The sequence below is a fragment of the Rhinopithecus roxellana genome, chromosome 14 (assembly GCF_007565055.1).
Source record: "Rhinopithecus roxellana isolate Shanxi Qingling chromosome 14, ASM756505v1, whole genome shotgun sequence".
NCBI classification, from domain to species: Eukaryota; Metazoa; Chordata; class Mammalia; order Primates; family Cercopithecidae; genus Rhinopithecus; species Rhinopithecus roxellana.
The window spans coordinates 36,431,009-36,451,076 of NC_044562.1; the positions used below are offsets into that span (position 1 = coordinate 36,431,009).

The following is a 20,068-nucleotide window of genomic DNA, read 5'->3' on the forward strand; positions in this document are numbered from 1 at the left end:
GGACCCCATTTCATAAAAAAATAAAATGACATAAAGTCTGTCTCTACAAATAAAAAATAATAAATAGGAATGAACTTACTGGTATACATAACTTGGATTAATCTCAAAGGTGTTTTAATGAATAAAAGAGCCAGCTGCAAAAGATTGCGGACTGTATAATTCTCTTTAAATGACATTCTCAAGAAGACAAAACTATAGTGTGGAGAACAGATCAGTGGTTTCCAGGGATTAGGGGTGGTGGAAGGGTGTGATAGAGGGATATATAAAGCAGTGTTTTGGGGTGGTGGAACTGTTCTGTGTCCCAAATGTGGTTAAATCTATACCCGTATTGAAACTCATAGACTTGTACTCCCCAAAGTCACTTTTACTGTATGTTCATTTACAAGATAAAACGTCAAAGATCATTTGCTTTACAAATTACATAGACTCTATCTTCTATGCCTTTGTCCCTCAGTAAAGACCGTCCTTGGGTCATGGAATGCTTATGAAGCTTAGTGAAGTTGCTAACTTCTCTTTTCTCTGTGTGATGTCAAAAGGCCAGGGTCTTTTTATCTTGCTGTTCCTTTTATCTATTTTTATTTTTCTTTATTTTGGGGAGAGTCCTCTAAATGAATTCGAGGAAATGATAGCTATGCTGAGTAGGAAGAGTGATCCCTGCTGCCATAAGGGCAGATGTAGGATGGGAGAGCAGCACTCTTCTGGCCACCCAAGCTTGTTTCTATATTCCTTATTGGTGTTCTTTGGGTGGTAAGGGACATAAACTCTGTTCAGACTAGCCTATGTATATAAGGGAATGTACTGGCTTCTAGACAGGAAGACTATACTGGCATAGCTCACAACGTTAAAAAAAAAAAAAAAAAAAAAAAAAAAAAAAAAGGCCGGGCATGGTGGCTCATGCCTGTAATCCCAGCACTTTGGGAGGCCAAGGTGGGTGGATCACAAGGTCAGGAGTTCAAGACCAGCCTGGCCAAGATGGTGAAATCCTGTCTCTACTAAAAATACAAAAAAATTAGCTGGGTGTGGTGGCACGCACCTGTAATCCCAGCTACTCCGGAGGCTGAGGCAGAGAATTGCTTAAACCTGGAGGGGCAGAGGTTGCAGTGAGCAGAGATCGCGCCACTGCACTCCAGCCTGAGCAACAGAGCGAGGCTCCATCTCAAAAGAAAAAAAAAAGAACAGGCCGGGCGCGGTGGCTCAAGCCTGTAATCCCAGCACTTTGGGAGGCCGAGGCGGGCGGATCACAAGGTCAGGAGGTCGAGACCAGCCTGGCTAACACAGTGAAACCCCGTCTCCACTTAAAAAATACAAAAAATTAGCCGGGCGAGATGGCGGTGCCTGTAGTCCCAGCTACTCGGGAGGCTGAGGCAGGAGAATGGCGTGGACCCGGGAGGCGGAGCTTGCAGTGAGCTGAGATCCGGCCACTGCACTCCAGCCTGGGCAACAGAGCGAGACTCCGTCTCAAAAAAAAAAAAAAAAGAAAGAAAAAAAAAAGAACAGCTGGGCTCGGTGGCCAAGGCAGGCGGATCACAAGGTCAGGAGTTCGAGACCAGCCTGGCCAATATGGTGAAACTCCATCTCTACTAAAAATACAAAAATTAGCCTGGCGTGGTGGCAAGTGCCTGTAGTCCCAGCTACTTGGGAGGCTGAGGCAGGAGAATCGCTTGAACCCAGAAGGCAGAGCTTGCAGTGAGCTGAGATTGTGCCACTGCACTCCAGCCTACGTGACAGAGTGAGACTTCATCTCAAAAAAAAAAAAAAAAAAAAAAAAAAAAAAAAAAACAAGGAAAGAATGAGCCTGGACAACATGGTGAAACCCCACCTCTACAAAAATTACAAAAATTAGCTGAACGTGGTGGCAGGCACAGGTGTCCAGAGTAGTCCCAGTTACTCTAGAGGCTGAGGTAGGAGGATCACTTGTACCTGGGAGGTTGAGGCAGCAGTGAGCCTTAATTGCACCACTGCACTCCAGCCTGGGCTACAGAGTGAGACTCTGTCTCAAACAGAAAAAAAAAAAAAAAAATTAAAGAAAGAAAGAAAAAGAAAAATAACTGAAGACCTCACTTACTGATATCAGAGATTCCACATTGTCAAGACGTTTCCTCTCATCTATTTGTTTGGCTTTTGTGTGTGTTGTGTGTGTGTGCAGAGGGCTTCTTAGGAGGTAAGCTTGGCCACCTTATCAAAAAGAAAGAATTTGTTTATCCTAGAGTCAGTATAGTAGTCCCAGGGAATGACTCTGGTCAGGTCTGACCGGGTCACCTGCCCACACTGCAGTAGAGAAGAAGATGGATAGGAAAGCTGGCTGGAGAGGTAGTAATAAGTCAACCATACCCTTCCCCCTTCCTAGGCTTCCATGATTTTGACAGCCCCAAGCTGGGAAGATCCAGGAATGTATCCTGTGAGCGGTCAAGGGAAGCGCCTCTTTTTATGATTGAAGGAAATTTTTGTTTAGGAAACACACAAATCTTTTACAGCAAACCTACTCATATTTTTACAGATGTGGGTAAGATAGTGTGAAAAGAATAAGGTAAGAGACTCGGGCTACAGTTCCGGGCCAGCTATTCTATCACCTTGGACAAATCCTGTTTTCTCTCTGGGTCTGAGCCTCACCTCTGTAGAGTAAGGGGACTGAAGTAGATAATCTCCAAGAACTAGTTGGGCTTCAGACTTCTACAGTCTAAGTTATGAGAACATCACAGTTTGGTTTGTTGGAAATGTTATTATTTACATGTGGAATAAGGGTGGGGCAGGAGAGGTGATATGATTGCTGAAGTTGTATTTATTAAATAACATGTCACATGCGTCCATGTGAAGAGACCACCAAACAGGCTTTGTGTGAGCAATAAAGCTTTTTAATCACCTGGGTGCAGGCAGGTTGAGTCCAAAAAGAGAGTCAGTCCAAAAAGGGAGATGGGGTGGTGCCATTTTATAGGATTTGGGTAGGTAATGGAAAATTACAGTCAAAGGGGGTTGTTCTCTGGTGGGCAGGGGCGGGGGTCACAAGGTGCTCAGTGGGGGACCTTCTGAGCCAGGAGAAGGAATTTCACAAGGTAATGTCATCAGTTAAGGCAGGAACCGACCATTTTCCCTTCTTTTGTGATTCTTCAGTTACTTCAGGCCATCTGGATGTATACCTGCAGGCTTGGGCTCAGAGGCCTGACATAACAGTCACGTGGTTAAAAAAGAAAAAAAGTGTGTGTTGGTTCAGAAGTCTTTTTTAGAGGTGCAGTGCTAAGTATTTTGCCATCTTCTAACATTTGAAATTTACATTTGGTGGCTGTTTATTTATTAATGCTTATTTTAAAGTGAATTACTATGAATATCTTAGTATTCTGAATAACATCCCATTTTTATTAAGAAAATCCTTGTTAAGTATGTGAGAATTGGCCTCTATTAGCTGATATATAATGAACAAAGTATTGCAAAATTTACCTTTGGCCCTAGCGCTGGTGAGGAAGGCAAGATCCAGGAAGCCCCCAGGGACCTCCACCTTCCCATTTTGATTCCGGTCAGTGTTGAGAGCATTGAGAGCATCATTCAAGAGTAATGTATTCCGGCCATCGCGGTGGCTCACGCCTGTAATCCCAGCACTTTGGGAGGCTGAGGCAGGCAGATCACTTAAGTCCAGGAGTTCAACAACAGCCTGGCCAACATGGCAAAACCCCATCTCTATAAAAAATAGAAAAATTATCCAGGCGTGGTGGTGAACGCCTGTAATCCCAGTTACTCTGGAGGCCGAGGCAGGAGAATTGCCTGAGCCTGGGAGGTGGTCAAGCAATTGTAAATAGTAATGACTGAAAAGTCAGGAGGTGGTCAGTGCAGTGAGCGAAGATTGTGCTACTGCACTCCAGCCTGGGCGACAGACAGAAACTCTGTCTCAAAAAAAAAAAGAGTGAGTGCATCGTTGTACATGTGGGAAAGATAGCCACTGGCCAGGCTTGAGAAAGAAGCACAGTCTGGCCGTGTTCATCAGCCGTATGTGAAGCCAAAAAACTGTATCCTTGCTGACCAATGCCCCAGTGCAGGGAAGAAAGTGCCATTCTCAAATTTTGTACCTTTCTGAGAGTAAATCTGTCAGGTTCCACCGCATATATTAATTTCAATAAATTTGGTGAATGGAATAAACAGGAAAAGAACTAAAGAGCTGATATTGGCCGGGCGTGGTGGCTCACGCCTGTAATCCCAGCACTTTGGGAGGCCGAGACGGGCAGATCATGAGGTCAGGAAATCGAGACTATCCTGGCTAACATGGTGAAACCCAGTCTCTACTAAAAAATACAAAAAACTAGCCGGCGAGGTGGCGGGCTCCTGTAGTCCCAGCTACTCGGGAGGCTGAGGCAGGAGAATGGCCTAAACCCGGCAGGCAGAGCTTGCAGTGAGCTGAGATCTGGCCACCGCACTCCAGCCCGGGCGACAGAGCAAGACTCCGTCTCAAAAAAAGAAAAAAAAAGAGCTGATATTTGCATTTGATGAATGCAAGGGTGCCAATGTAAAATGTGACAACCACCAAACTGTGTCTAACTTGGGACCAGGAAGGTGGGCCTTTGTTGAGGGACGACCTACTGTAGACTTTGTGAACCCCAAATATATGAGATAGGTCTCCGTTAATTTAGAAAGTTTATTTTGCCAAGGTTAAGGACACACTCCCATGACACAGCCTCAGGAGGTCCTGATGACATGTGCCCAAGGTTGTCAGAGCACAGTTTGGTTTTATACATTTTAGGGAGACGTGAGACATCAGTCAACATATGTAAGATGAACTTTGGTTCCATCCAGAAAGATGGGACAAAAGGCGGGACAACTCGAAATGGGGAGGGGTAGATAAAAGTGGCTGCAATATTTTGAGTTTCTGATTAGCCTCTCCAAAAGACCAATCAGATATCCATTTATCTCAGTGAGCAGAGGGGTGAATTTGAATAGAATGGGAGGCAGGTTTGCCCTAAGTCATTCTCAGCTTGACTTTTCCTTTTAGCTTGGTGATTTGGGGGCCCCAAGGTTTATTTTTCTTTCACAACTTTTTCCCTTAAACTTGCCCAACTCTGGTAACTTGGCCAAGAAAAAGATGAACTGCCTCTGTGCTGCCAATAAACTCCTTTCTATGCAACCCGCTGGGGCTGCATCTTCCTATACAAACAGTGTCATAAACGGTATTACATTCCACAGTAGCGCACAAAATCCACTTTAATAAAGCTGTTTGTTTGCTTTGTATAGTTGCTGTAAAAACCAGTAGAAAATACCCCAGTATTTTATGCACTGCATTTCAACAGATGAATCGTTAACAAACTTCTGTAAGATCAGCCTGAGCATTTGATTTCTACAATTTTTCTAAGAATTTTTTAATTTTGCCTCTTACTTTTAGGAAAAATGCAACCCTAGTTCCCAAATAACATATAAATGAATTTTCAGTAAATGAGCTCTTAGTAAACTGGGAAATTACTGTGATTCGTAAATGTATCTTTAAATCTATGTTCAGTTTTATGTGCCTAGGAGGATATGATCATATTCTGCAATATCTGCCATGTTGTCAGTAATAAATAAGCTCTTAAGGGCCAGATTCAGTGGTTCACACCAGTAATCCCAGCACTTTGGGAGGCAGAGGTGGGCAAAACACTGAGGTCAGGAGTTCAAGACCAGCCTGGCCAACATGTTGAAACCCCATCTCTACTAATAACACAAAAATTAGCTGGGCAAGGTGGCACATGCCTGGAGTCCCAGTTACTCAGGAGGCTGAGGCGGGAGAATTGCTGGAACCCCGGAGGCAGAAACTACAGTATGCTGAGATTGCATCACTACACTCCAGCCTGGGCAACAGAGCAAGACTCTGTCTCAACAACAACAACAAAAAATGCTCTTATAATGAAGTCTCATCAGGAGTCTGAACATCACAAGTTAAGCAGCTAATTCTCCTTGTTGTGCTTTCCCTTTTTTGACTTAGCTATCTTATTTTTTCATATATATATACATATGAAAAAAAAAAAATATATATATATATATAGGACCTGAGGTCTCGCCATGCTGCCTAAGCTGGTCTTGAACTCCCAGGTCCAAGTAATCCTCCCCTTTCAACCTCCTGAGTAGCTGAGACTACATGCTCATGCCACTTTGCCCAGCTAGATACCTTATTTTGACTTAAGTTGCCTGGGCAGAGACCATGTCCCCTTTATTCTGGACTGAACCAAGAACATTCTCTGCCCTCAGTAAATATTTATCAGCAAAAACATCCACAGTTGATCAGAGAGTCTGAATGAGCTGGATTGAATTGTTGAGCATGTATACTGTGTCAAGCAGAAGCAGTTTGCAGCAGGACAAGGAAAGGGTCCACTTCACCCTTGAAGACATTCTAGACACTCACTCAAAATAAACTCAGTCTGAATTATCTGTGTATATTAGTCTGTTCTCACACTGCTAATAAAAACATGCCCAAGACTGGGTAATTTTTAAAGGAAAGATGTTTAATTGGACTCACAGTTCCACATGGTTAGGGAGGCCTCACAGCCATGGCAGAAGGTGAATGAGGAGCAAAGTCACGTCTTACATGGAGGCAGGCAAGAGAGCATGTGCAGGGGAACACCCCTTCATAAAACCATCAGATCTAATGAGACTTATTCACTATTGTAAGAACAGCATGGGAAAGACCCACCCCCATGATTCAGTTACCTCCCACTGGGTCCCTCCCACAACACTTGGAAATTATGGGAGGTACAATTCAAGATGAGATTTGGGTGACAACACAGCCAAACCATATCATTCTGCCCCAGCTCCTCCCAAATCTCATGTCCTCGCATTTCAAAACCAATCATCCCTACCCAACAGTTCCCCGAAGTTTGGTTTTTTGTTTTTGTTTTTGTTTTTTTGAGATGGAGTCTTTCTCTTGTTGCCCAGGCTAGAGTGCAATGGTGTGATCTTGGCTCACTACAACCTCCACCTCCCAGATTCAAGTGATTCTCCTGCTTCAGCCTCCCACGTAGCTGGGATTACAGGCATGTGGCAGTACACTCAGCTAATTTTTATATTTTTAGTAGAGACGAGGTTTCACCATGTTGGTCAGGCTGGTCTAAAACTCCTGACCTCAAGTGTTCCTCCCGTCTCAGCCTCCCAAAGTGCTGGGATTACAGGCATAAGCCACTACACTCAGCCAAAAGTCTTAACTAATTTCAGCATTAACTCAAAAGTCCACAGTCCAAAGTCTCATCTGAGACAAGGCAAGTCCCTTCTGCTTATGACCCTGTAAAATCAAAAGTAGGTTAGTTACTTCCTACATACAATGGGGGTACAGACATTGGGTAAATACATCCATTCCAAATGGGAGAAATTGGCCAAAATGAAGGGGTTACAGGCTCCATGCAAGTCCAAAATCAAGTGGGGCAATCTTAAAGCTCTAAAATGATCTCCTTTGACTCCCTGTCTAATATCCAGGTCACACTGATACAAGAGATGGGTTCCCATGGCCTTGGGTAGTTCTGCCTCTGTGACTTTGCAGGGTACAGCCCTCCTCCTGGCTGCTTTCACAGTCTGGCATTGAGTATCTGTGGCTTTTCCAGGTGCACAGTGCAAGCTGTCAGTGGATCTACCATGCTGGGGTCTGGAATATGGTGGCCCTCTTCCCCCAGCTCCACTAGGCAGTTTCCCAGTGGAGACTCCATGTGGGAGTTTCCACCCCACAATTCCCTTCCACACTGCCCTAGCAAGGTTCTCCATTAGGGCTCCATCCCTGCAGCACACCTCTACCTGGACATCCAGATGTTTCCATACATCCTCTGAAATATAGGCAGAGATTCTCAAACCCCATTTCTTGACTTCTGTGTGTCCACAAGCCCAAAACAACATGTAAGCCACCAAGGCTTAGGGCTTGCTCCCTCTGAAGAAACAGCCTGAGCTCTACATTGGCCCCATATAGCCACGGCTGGGACACAGGGCACCAAGTCCCGAGACTGCACAAAGCAACAAGGCCCTAGGTCCAGCCCACAAAAACATTTTTTCCTCCTAGGCCTCCTGGCTTGTGATGGGAGGAGCTGCCATGAAATGCCCTGGAGACATTTTCTCCATTGTCTTGGCAATTAACATTTGGCTCCTTGTTACTTATGCAAGTTTCTGCAGCCAACTTAAATTTCTTCTCAGAAAATTGCTTTTTCTTTCCTATGGCATCATCAGTCTGCAAATTTAAACGTAAGTTCCAATTCCAAACCATACATTTGTGAATACATAAAACTGAATGTTTTTAACAGTACCCAAATCACCTATTCAACGCTTTGCTGCTTAGAAATTTTTTCTGCCAGATGCCCTAAATCATCTCTCTCAAGTTCAAAGTTACACAAATCTCGAGGGCAAGGGCAAAATGCCATCAGTCTCTTAGCTAAAACATAGCAAGAGACACCTTTGCTCCAGTTCCCAAGTTCCTCATCTCCATCTGAAATCACCTCAACCTGGACCTCATTGTCCATATCACTGTAAGCATTTTGGTCAAAGCCATTTTGGTCAAAGGCAGTTCCAAACTTTCCCACATTTTCCTGTCCTCATCTGAGCCCTTCAAACTGTTCCAACCTCTGCATGTTACCCAGTTCCAAAGTCGCTTCTACATTTTTGGGTATTTTTATAGCACCCCCCCCCCAACTCTACTAGTACCAATTTACTGTATTAGTCTGTTGTCATCCTGCTAATAAAGACATACCCAAGACTGTGTAGTTTACAAAGGAAGGAGGTTTAATTGACTCACAGTTCCACGTGGGGAGGCCTCACAATCATGGCAGAAGGCAAATGAGGAGCAAAGTCATGTATCATGTGGTGGCAGGCAAGAGAGAGCATGGGCAAGGGAACTCCCCTTTATAAAACCATCAGATTTCATGAAACTTATTCACGGGTAAGACCCACTTCATGATTCAACTACCTCCCACTGGGCCCCTCCCACAACACATGGGAATTATGGGAGCTACAATTCAAGGTGAGATTTGGGTGGGGACACAGCCAAACCATATCACTGTGACTCTTCTGCACAGCCTGTGCCTACATAAAATGGGTGTAAGGTGGCCATTGAAGCACCTTTTCTGCTCTATAGATCCCAACTAACACTAAGAAGAAAAATGTATTAGTATTTATACCTTGCTTTTTTCTCCCAAAGTATGATTTCAACAAATTTCCTTCCTTAGAGATGTCATTAAGGGCTGAGATGTGTACCTAACATACCTGCCAATAAGAATGATGTGCCAGGAACCTACAAAGAGTTACAAAACAGGGAGAAGGGAATTCATTTGTATTTGGGTGGGGACGGGAATGTGGAGGTAGCTCTGAGCTGGTCATTGAAGATGAGCAGGATTTTGAAGAGCTGGGGGAAAGGACATTCCAGTAGGCAGAAAGGCAGCATGTGCTAGACCAGAGGGACAGGAAACACCCATCCTTTTAACTCCTGATCGCCAATGTCTTGTGTTTCAGAAGAAAGCCAGCCGCCACATAAAAGGTGAAGACAAGAACAAAGCCACTAGTAGGAGCATTGGATTAGACACAACCGCATCACAACCTGCAGAGAGCAGACACCCGTCTGAGGAGTGCTGCCTTTCTCCCTCCAGGGAATGCTGGACAAAGGAGGGGAGGCTGGCACAGCACAACAGCTTCTCTGGGTTCAGCAGCAGTGACAGCGTCCTCCGGGAATTAGACGACGGACAGTTTGATCAGGAAGATGGAGTGACTCAGGTCACTTGTATGTGAGCCATGAGGTGAAGCAAAGGAAGGCCTTGTAAATAATTGTTAAAATAATTGCCAACTGACCTTATTGTGGTATTTTCTCTGCATTTGTATAATATTTTTGAATTTTTCCAGACTCAGCCTTTCCTCTAATCTATGTAAACTTTGGCACAACCTCCCAGACAAGGAAGAATAACCAACATATTTATACATTTAGAATCATGTTTACACTTCTGTCAACAAAAACATCTGGTTAAACAGATGTTCCATTCGGTTGTCACACAATAATCTATTTCAGCTTCTCATGAATGTACAAAGTAGACTTTTCTTACAATTCCTGGTAAGGAGACTGAATATCTCAATCAGTGTTTTACCTAATTAGAGAGAGTTCTCAGGAAGTTGCAGTCTTATTTAAGCTGAAAAATAATCTCTTTCTTTTTTTTCTCTCTCTCTCTCTCATACACACACACACACACAGCTAATTAGTGAAAATAAATACCTATTTTCCAAATATAATAATTAATCCACATTTTGTTTTTAACTATAGCATGTATATACAAAGCAAGCCCCTATGTGTTAAAATATTTTTTGAAAAAAAAATTTTTATATATCTTTGCTTTTAAAGGGTCACCATGTCACCAACCCTGTACTGATTCATTGCACATAAATGTTGTTGCTCCTAAAAGCCTAAAAATGCAGACAGCAAAGCAGCATCTCTTAAAATTCAATATGAAAAGAACCCATAATCTCAATAAATGAATACCTTAGTAGAGAGTAAGATTTAATTTTTTTTTATTTTAAAGTCTAAATACTATGAAGAGGAAAAACACCAACTTCAAGTGGAAACTGAAGTATTTTACATCTGTCTAGATTTGAATTCTGCTTTTATTTTGACTTGCTAAATCCTGAAGAATGTTGAAACCTAGAATTTTCAATCAGGCAGGAGTAGAAAGATGCTCATAGCACACGCAATATGTATGATAACCTATTTTGTTTCACCTTGCTTTTCTTTCCCCTTCTAACAGAGGTAGCTTTGCCTTGACCCAGTCTTTAACAATCTTTAAAATTCTACAAAATAGAGGATTTTCATTTGTCTATGAAAGGCTTACTTTGAAAGATGGAACCTTCAAGTGAATTACAACTTACTCTATCATTGATGAATTCAGCCTATTATATATTTTTATTAACATTGATGTTGACATTGTAAGATCATTTTAATAATAAAACATCATTTTTATTGGGTTGTTGTTTTATTTAACACAAATATTCATATAATATGTTTGGTTTTGGGTTTTTTGTGGCTTTTCTTGAGACAGAGTCTCACTCTATCACCCAGGCTGGAGTGCAGTGGCACAATCTCAGCTCACTGCAACCTCCCCCTCCTGGGTTCAAGGGATTCTCCTGCCTCAGCCTCCAGAGTAGCTGGAACTACAGGCGGTGTGCGCCACCACGCCCAGCTAATTTTTGTATTTTTAGCAGAGATGGGTTTTCACCATGTTGGCCAGGATGGTCTCAATCTCTTGACCTCATGATCTGCCTGCCTCATCCTCCTGAAGTGCTGGGATTACAGGCGTGAGCCACCATGCCTGGCCCTCATATAATATGTTTTATACATATAACAGATATGTATTACATGTTATCAATTATATAGTGTATCTAAACTAAGTCAATCTCCATTAATTGCTGATAAAATTAACAAGAATGATTCCACTTTTATCATCCAGAAGTACAGTATAAAGGAATTTAAGAATATTCCTCTCACTCTTATTCTATAGCAATAGCTGTCAACAATATTTGCAGAAATAGTTTTTGTTTTGACTTTTAGATGGACTTGAGTTCCATAATCAAGAGTTAGTGGATTTTTGGTAGAAATAAGCACTGCTTCTGGAGTCCACAAAATGTAATAAAGTTAGGAAGCACAAAGAACAAATCAGAAAGATTCGTTTTTCCCAATGCCAGGATCTATAAGATGTAGAGACTTCTTTATCATTCAGTCCGTATACACAGAGAATTGGAAGTAGTAAATTAAAAACAGAGACAGAAATTTATATTTGACTAAGAAAAAACTCAGAAATATAGCATTAACTTTTTTTTATTTTTTTGAGACAGAGTCTCACTCTGTCGCCCAGGCTGCAATCTCGGCTCACTGCAACCTCAGCCTCCCAGGTTCAAGTGACTCTCCTGCCTCAGCCTCCTCAGTAGCAGGGATTACAGGCATGCACCATCATGCCTGGCTAATTTTTGTAATTTGGGTAGAGATGGGATTTCACCATGTTGGCCAGGCTGGTCTCAAACTTCTGGCCTCAAGCAATCTACCTGCCTTGGCCTCCCAATGTGCTGGGATTACAGGCGTGAGCCACTGTACCCAGCCAAGCAATCTCTTTTTTTTTTTTTTTTTTTTTTTTTTGAGACGGAGTCTCACTCTGTCGCCCAGGCTGGAGTACAGTGGCCGGATCTCAGCTCACTGCAAGCTCCGCCTCCTGGGTTTACGCCATTCTCCTGCCTCAGACTCCCGAATAGCTGGGACTACAGGCGCCCGCCACCTCACCCGGCTAGTTTTTTGTATTTTTTGGTAGAGACGGGATTTCACCGTATTAGCCAGGATGGTCTCGATTTCCTGACCTCGTGATCCGCCCGTCTCGGCCTCCCAAAGTGCTGGGATTACAGGCTTGAGCCATCGCGCCCAGCCAGCAATCTCTTTTTTAAACAATTTGTGTAAGCATACTTTCTCAGTGTATTTTTTTCTCCTCTCCCCTCTCAGTTTATTTTTAATCTGAATTATTTCTTACTAAACTAACTTTTATTAAATAAACTTACTAGTCTGTCATATCCTCGAAACTTATTTTAGAAGCATTTGCTCCAACATAATATTACCCTTAAGTTATGTGATGAATTTGCATGATAGTGAATAATTTTTTTTTTTTTTTTTTTTTTTTTTTTTTTTTTTTTTTTTTTTTTTTTTGAGACAGAGTCTCACTCTGTCGCCCAGGCTGGAGTGCAGTGGCACGATCTCGGCTCACTGCAAGCTCCGCCTCCCAGGTTCATGCCATTCTCCTGCCTCAGCCTCCCGAGTAGCCGGGACTACAGGCGCCCACCCGGCACGCCCGGCTCATCTTTTGTATTTTTAGTAGAGACGGGATTTCACCATGTTAGCCAGGATGGTCTCAATCTCCTGACCTCGTGATCTGCCCGCCCCGGCCTCCCAAAGTGCTGGGATTACAGGCGTGAGCCACTGCGCCCAGCCATGATAGTGAATAATTTATGACCAAGTGGTTCTAGAGCATTTTAAATAGGCGTAAATAGCTCTGAGCCTATTCTTTTACAAAAAAGGAACAAAGCTTAGGCTCTCTATGCCTAAGGAGTTAAATGTGTCTAATCTTATCATTATCTGCCAGTTGTATATTCAGTTCTTTTTATAACACTATAGATTTCCTTAGGGGCTCTGGCATGTGAATTTTTTAAACCTGTAAGTTATAATGAAAGGTATCAAGATCCCAATTGTTGGGTGAAGATCTGTCATTCCCCTTGGTGTAGTATCTATGGCATTTTCATCTTCGTTTTCAATAACCAAATGTTAATTCCATCCCCTTTGGATTGAGTATCACCCTGTTACCTTTCATGGACACATTTAACACCTACCTCATCACCAGGGAAATCAGCTCTGTCAGTGCCACTACAATTCATTTCAGTGAAAGAGAAAAGGAAAGGTCACCCTCTTTGAGAGATTCTAGGGCTTTTAGCAGAAGGAGAAGCAGGAGAGCTACAGTCTATTCAAATCACAACTGTCTCCAAATCATTTGTGTTACCAGGAGCAGGTGTTTCTATATTTGAATATAAACGTAACAGATGCATTTTCATTTGTTTCATTCTGGAGTGCCAGAGGAGCTGTCCTGTTTTCCTACTCTTGCCTGTTATTGATTCCTCACCACCATTCCTTCCTGGCTGGAAGGACTGTGACTCTTTCCCTCCCCATATGGCTAAAGAGGATTTCTTTCTCTTAACTCTTCAGAGCCCCAGAGTAGTACTGTATGGAAAGAGTAAATTCAGATAGAGAATCAAATGAAGTGAAATTGCTAACAATGGGGACAGTATATAACTAAGCACACATTATATAAAAATTTACGGCCGGGCGCGGTGGCTCAAGCCTGTAATCCCAGCACTTTGGGAGGCCGAGACGGGCGGATCACGAGGTCAGGAGATCGAGACCATCCTGGCTAACACGGTGAAACCCCGTCTCTACTAAAAATACAAAAACTAGCCGGGCGAGGTGGCGGGCGCCTGTGGTCCCAGCTACTCGGGAGGCTGAGGCAGGAGAATGGCGTAAACCCGGGAGGCGGAGCTTGCAGTGAGCTGAGATCTGGCCACTGCACTCCAGTCCGGGCGACAGAGCGAGACTCCGCCTCAAAAAAAAAAAAAAAAAAAAAAAAAAAAATTTACTAGTGGATACATAGAAAAACTAGCTAAATGTTACTCATCAGAACTTGTAACATACCAATTTAAATAACATTTGCTGGTAATCTATCATCCCTTGAGAATGAATTTTTTTTGTGCAATAGTACAAAGTTTGCAGAACCAGGTCTGTCAGATGCTTAAGTTCTGAGATGGTGTTTGTGGCAGAAAATTAGGCAAAACTGTAAAATAATGAGCCTTAGTTTTGGTGAGATTCTTAAAAAGTTTTAGTGAAGACGACTGCAAAAAAATGGGTTCTAAAAATGTTTTGAGCATTCAAATTATTGTATGTAAAAATACCAAGTAATTAAATCAATAGAGGGAATAAATAAATAATTTATGTGTAAGATAAATGTGGCCGGGCGCGGTGGCTCAAGCCTGTAATCCCAGCACTTTAGGAGGCCGGGGCGGGCAGATCACGAGGTCAGGAGATCAAGACCATCCTGGCTAACACGGTGAAACCCCGTCTCTACTAAAACATACAAAAAAAAAAAACTAGCTGGGCGAGGTGGCGGGCGCCTGTAGTCACAGCTACACGGGAGGCTGAGGCAGGAGAATGGCGTAAACCCAGGAGGCGGAGCTTGCAGTGAGCTGAGATCCGGCCACTGCACTCCATCCCGGGCCACAGAGCAAGACTCCGTCTCAAAAAAAAAAAAAGATAAATGTATAAGTATCAAGGTGAGTTTTTTGTTTGTTTGTTTGTGACAGAGTCACACTCTGCTGCCCAGGCTGGGGTACAGTGGTGTGATCTCAGCTCACTCACTGCAGCCTCTGCCTCCTGGGTTCAAGCGAAATTTCCCCACCTCAGCCTCCCGAGTAGCTGGGACTATAGGTGCACACCACCACACCCAGCTAATTTTTCTATTTTTAGTCAAGTAGGGTTTCACCATGTTGGCCAGGCTGGTTTTGAACTCCTGGCCTCAAGCAATCCCCCTGCCTCGCCCTCCCAAAGTGCTGGGATTACAGGCATGGGCCACCACGCCCAGCCAAGGTGAGTTTTTGAAGGCTTCCATAAACCACATTATTACCTGTAAGCAATAGAACTTAACTTGGCTTATTTAGCAATAAAGGAGTTTTTTGTTGTTTTGGTTTTTTGTGGGTTTTTTGTTTTTGTTATTTTTTGTTTTTTTTGAGACAGAGTCTCACTCTGTCACCCAGGTTGGAGTACAGTGGCATTATCATCGCTCATTGCAGCCTCAATCATCCTGGGCTCAAGTGATCCGCCTACCTCAACCTACCGAGTAGCTGGTACTACAGGCATATCCCACCACACCCAGCTAATTTTTGTATTTTTTATAGAGACAGGGTTTCATCATGTTGCCCAGGCTGATCTTGAACTCCTGGGCTCAAGCAATCCCTCCCGCCTTGGCCTCCCAAAGTGCTGGGATTAGAGGCATGAGCCACCGAACCCAGACCAATAAAGGAGTTTATTTCAAAAGATATCTGGAGGCCAGGTGCGGTCACTCACACCTGTAATCTCAGCACTTTGGAAGGCTGAGGAGGACGGATCACTTGAGGCCAGGAGTTCCAGACTTTTGTTCTACAAAAAATACAAAAATTAGCTGGGCATGGTCGCTGGTGCCTGTGGTCCCAGCTACTCAGGAGGCTGAGGTGGCAGAACCACTTGAGCCCAGGAGCAGAAGGTTGCAGTGAGCCAAGATCGCACCACTGCACTCCAGCTCGGGTGACAGAGGGAGACTCCATCTCAAAAAAAAAAACAACCACATCTCATGCTAATTCACTCACTCACTGTCATGAGAACAGCACCAAGGGATGATGCCACCACACTGGGCCTTGACATCTTTTTATTCTGCAAATTTTGCAAGATTTAGTACAAATACTTTATAAATTATTTATTTATTTATCATTTTTTGAGATGGAGTCTTGCTCTGTGACCCAGGCTGGAGTGCAGAGGTGCAATCTCGGCTTACTACAACCTCCACCTCTCAGTTTCAAGCGATTCCCCTGCCGCAGCCTCCCGAGTAGCTGAGACTACAGGTGCTCGCCACCACACCCCGCTAATTTTTTGTATTTTTAGTAGAGATGGGCTTTCACTTTGTTAGCCAGGATGGTCTCGATCTCTTGGCCTCATGATCCACCCACCTAAGCCTCCCAAAGTGCTGGGATTACAGGCATGAGCCACTGTGGCTGGCCTATTTTTTATTTTACTTTAAGTTACACGTGCAGAAGATGCAGGTTTGTTACATAGATATACATGTGCCATGGTGGTTTGCTGCACTTATCAATCAACCCATCATCTAGGTTTCAAGCCCCACATGCATTAGGTGTTTGTCCTAATGCTCTCCCTCCCCTTGTCCCCACCCCCGACAGGCTCTGGTGTGTGATGTTCCCCTCTCTGTGTCCATGTGTTATTGTTCAGCTCCCACTTATGAGTGAGAACATGGTGGTGTTTGGTTTTCTGTTCCTGTGTTAGTTTGTTGAGGATGATGATTTCCAGCTTCATCCCTGTCCCTGCAAAGGACATGAACTCATTCTTTTTTATGGCTGCAAGCATTTTTAATATCCTTAATGGTCCTAACATGGTGTAATAAACAGGATCCTTAACCAAATTGGTGAAGATAAGCCTTATCTAGCTATGATACCATGTGTCATACCCTAAACGAGACCCAGGACCAAGACCTTCTAGGTCATGAGTTTGCTTTTTCTTTAAAGCAAACCTGATTAAAGGTCATTATTTGTAATAAATATGTTGATATGGTTTGCATCCGTGTCTCTGCCCAAATGTCATGTTGAATTGTAATCCCCAGTGTTGGAGTGGGGCCGGTGGGAGGTGATTGATCATGGGGGAGGTTTCTAGTGGTTTGGCATCATCCCTCAGTGCTGTTCTCATGATAGTGAGTGAGTGAATTAGCATGAGATGTGGTTTTTTTTGTTTTGTTTTGTTTTGTTTTTGATGGAGTCTCCCTCTGTTGCCAGAGCTGGAGTGCAGTGGTGCGATCTTGGCTCACTACAACCTTCTGCTCTTGGGTTCAAGCGATTCTCCTGCCTCAGCCTCCTGAGTAGCTGGGACTATAGGTGCCCACCACCATGCCCAGCTAATTTTTGTCTTTTTAGTAGAGACGGGATTTCACCATATTGGCCAGGCTGGTCTCAAACTCCTGACCTTGTGATCTGCCTGCCTCAGTCTTCCAAAGTGTTGGGATTATAGGTGTGAGCCACCACAGCCGGCTGAGATGTGGTTGTTTTGAAAGTGTGTAGCACCACCCCACCTGCTCCTGCTTCAGCCATGTAAGAGGTGCCTACTTCCCCTTTGCCATCTGCCATGATTGAAAGTTTCCGGATGCTTCCCCAGAAGCTGAGCAGATGCCAGCCCATACTTCTTGTATAGCCTGCAGAACTGTGAGCTATTTAAGCCCCCTTTCTTTATGAATTACCTAGTCTCAGGTATTTCTTTATAGCAATGCAAGGACAGACTAATACACACGTGTCAGGTTTTCTGGCTGACCTGTGACTTTTAAATATGTGTCCCATGTTTGGGGAATCTTGAGCTTGATGAGTTCTGCTTACCCAGATCCCAAAATACTCATATTCTAAGTATTCTGCATTCTGCAGAACGAAAATACTCCCAAGCTAGAACACAGGCTCCCCGATGCAATACTCAGGTCCACAAGTGAGGCACGAGAGGAAGAAAGCTTCACAAAGGGCAGCCATTTTGCTGGCCAGGGTGGCAGCAGAAACATTTGAGTTTTGAGTGTTGAGGGTGTGTGGTCCTGCAAAGGAGCTGCTGTTTTAGACTCAGCAGTTGGATTCCTGGCAGCTGTGCTTCGTGCAACCAACAGGCTTGTTCTCTTATGTAGGTGTGCACATTGTTCCTGGAAGCTTAGCATTCAGCTTGATTATCTAGCTCTTCCAACAATTCTGTGAATTCCTCAATAAATATTTTTTAAATTAAGACATAATTTTTATATAGCAAAATATACCTATCTTAAGTGTACAGAGTTCAATTAATTTTGGCAATTGTATATACCAGTGTTCACTTTCAACCAAATAGATAGGACATTTCTGTCACCCCAGAAAGTTCCCCTGAGTGCCTTTACAGTCAACCAGCTCCCACCTGCAACCCCCACACCCACAAGCAGTCACTGTTCTGATTTCCATCACTATTGTTTTACTTTCCCAAATCTGTAAAATTATGTCTCTTACCAAATTTGGGAAGTTTTTAGCCATTAGTTCTTCAAGTGCTTTTTCATCCCTATTCCCTTTCTCCAGTCCTTCCACCATAACTCTAACAGCATAAATATTAGATCTTCTTTTGTTAACTTCTAATAGTGCAAGGTCCTGAGGGTATGTTGCTGTTTGTTTGTTTGTTTGTTTGTTTGTTTGTTTTATTTGGGACAGAGTTTCGTCCTTGTTGCCCAGGCTGGAGTGCAGTGGTGCAATCTCGGCTAACTGCAACGTCCGCCTCCCGGGTTCAAGCAATTCTCCTGCCACAACCTCCCAAGTAGCTGGGATTACAGGTACACCATGCCAGGCTAATTTTGTATTTTTAGTAGAGATTCGGCTTCTCCATGTTGGTCAGACTGGTCTCGAACTCCTGACCTCAGGTGATCCACCCACCTCAGCCTTCCAAAGTGCTGGGATAACGGGCATGAGCCACCGCGCCTGGCCCAGTGGTTGGTTTTTTTTTGGGAGCAGTCTATTTGTTCTTTGTTTTACAGATCGGGTGATTTCTTTTTTTTTTTTTTTTTTTTTTTTTTTGAGACGGAGTCTGGTTCTGTCGCCTGAGCTGGAGTGCAGTGGCCGGATCTCAGCTCACTGCAAGCTCCGCCTCCCGGGTTTACACCATTCTCCTGCCTCAGCCTCTCGAGTAGCTGGGACTACAGGCGCCCGCCACCTCGCCCGGCTAGTTTTTTGTATTTTTTAGTAGAGACGGGGTTTCACCGTGTTAACCAGGATGGTCTCGATCTCCTGACCTCCTGATCTGCCCAGCTCGGCCTCCCAAAGTGCTGGGATTACAGGCTTGAGCCACCGCGCCTGGCCCAGATTGGGTGATTTCTATATTTTTCTGTCTTCTAGTTTATAGATTTCTTTTGTCCCCTCCATTATGCTGTTGAACTCATCCACTGAGATTTTTATTTTGGTTATTGTGTTTTTGAGTTCTAAAATTTCCACTTGGTTCCTCTATTTCTCTGCTGAGGTTTTCTGTCTTTTAATTTGTTTCATAATTATTTATTGAAGCATTTTTATCATAGGTGCTTTAAAAATTTTTAAAGATAATTCTAACATCTCTGCCATCTCAGACAGTGTTGGCATCTCTTTATTGTCTTTATTCATTTAGTTTGGCATCTTCCTGGTTCTTGGCATAAGTAATTTTCTTTTGAAACCTGGGCATTTTCATATTATTTATGAGACTCTGGGTCTTATTTATGTCTTCTGTGTTACTTGGCTTTTTCTGATACCACTCCAGCAGGGGAATGGGGCCTACTGGTACTTACTACCAAGTGGGGGTGGAAGACCTGTCTTCCCACTCAGCATCTGCTGACAGTCTTCTCAGTCAAAATCTCCCTCAGGGAAAAGAAAGAAGTTTCCTCCCTACTGTAGGCAGAGGTGGGCATGCTATCTCTCTATCGTCTCCACTGACACCTCAGTGGTAGTGGCAATAGTGAAAGTCCTGACTCTCCATTAAGTCTTCTCTGACATTAATCCCATGGAGAGAAGAGGGGTGCTTCATTACTCTGGTGGGGGTGAAAGTTAAACCTCCCTGCACGATCTCCACTGACACTGTGGCATGAGGTCTGGGGGGCTTGCTACTGACTAGCAGGAATGAAAGTCCCAGTTCCTTACTCATCCCTCTCTGCCACCACCTTAGTGGGGTGTTAGGGCCCCCTGTTATAGTCTCCTGACGGTGGAACACTAGGCTCCCCACTTGACTGTTGCTGGTGTAGGTGGGGATGGGGCCACAGGATCTTCTGCGGTATTTGGC

General features: G+C 43.7%; 1 protein-coding gene across 3 annotated transcripts in view; it reads left to right on the top strand.

Annotated features, from left to right (window-relative positions):
- RFTN2 (raftlin family member 2) overlaps window positions 1–10,916 on the top strand; it is a 94,194-nt gene extending 83,278 nt beyond the window's left edge. For 2 of the 3 annotated variants that reach the window (XM_010381632.2, XM_030916515.1), the window contains exon 9: window positions 9,427–10,916. In XM_010381632.2, the coding sequence (XP_010379934.1) occupies window positions 9,427–9,699 (273 nt within the window). In that variant the 3' untranslated portion in view covers window positions 9,700–10,916. The remainder of the gene's footprint in view (window positions 1–9,426) is intronic. The other variant, XM_030916514.1, reaches the window with a different exon arrangement.
- The last annotated feature ends 9,152 nt before the right edge of the window (window positions 10,917–20,068 follow it).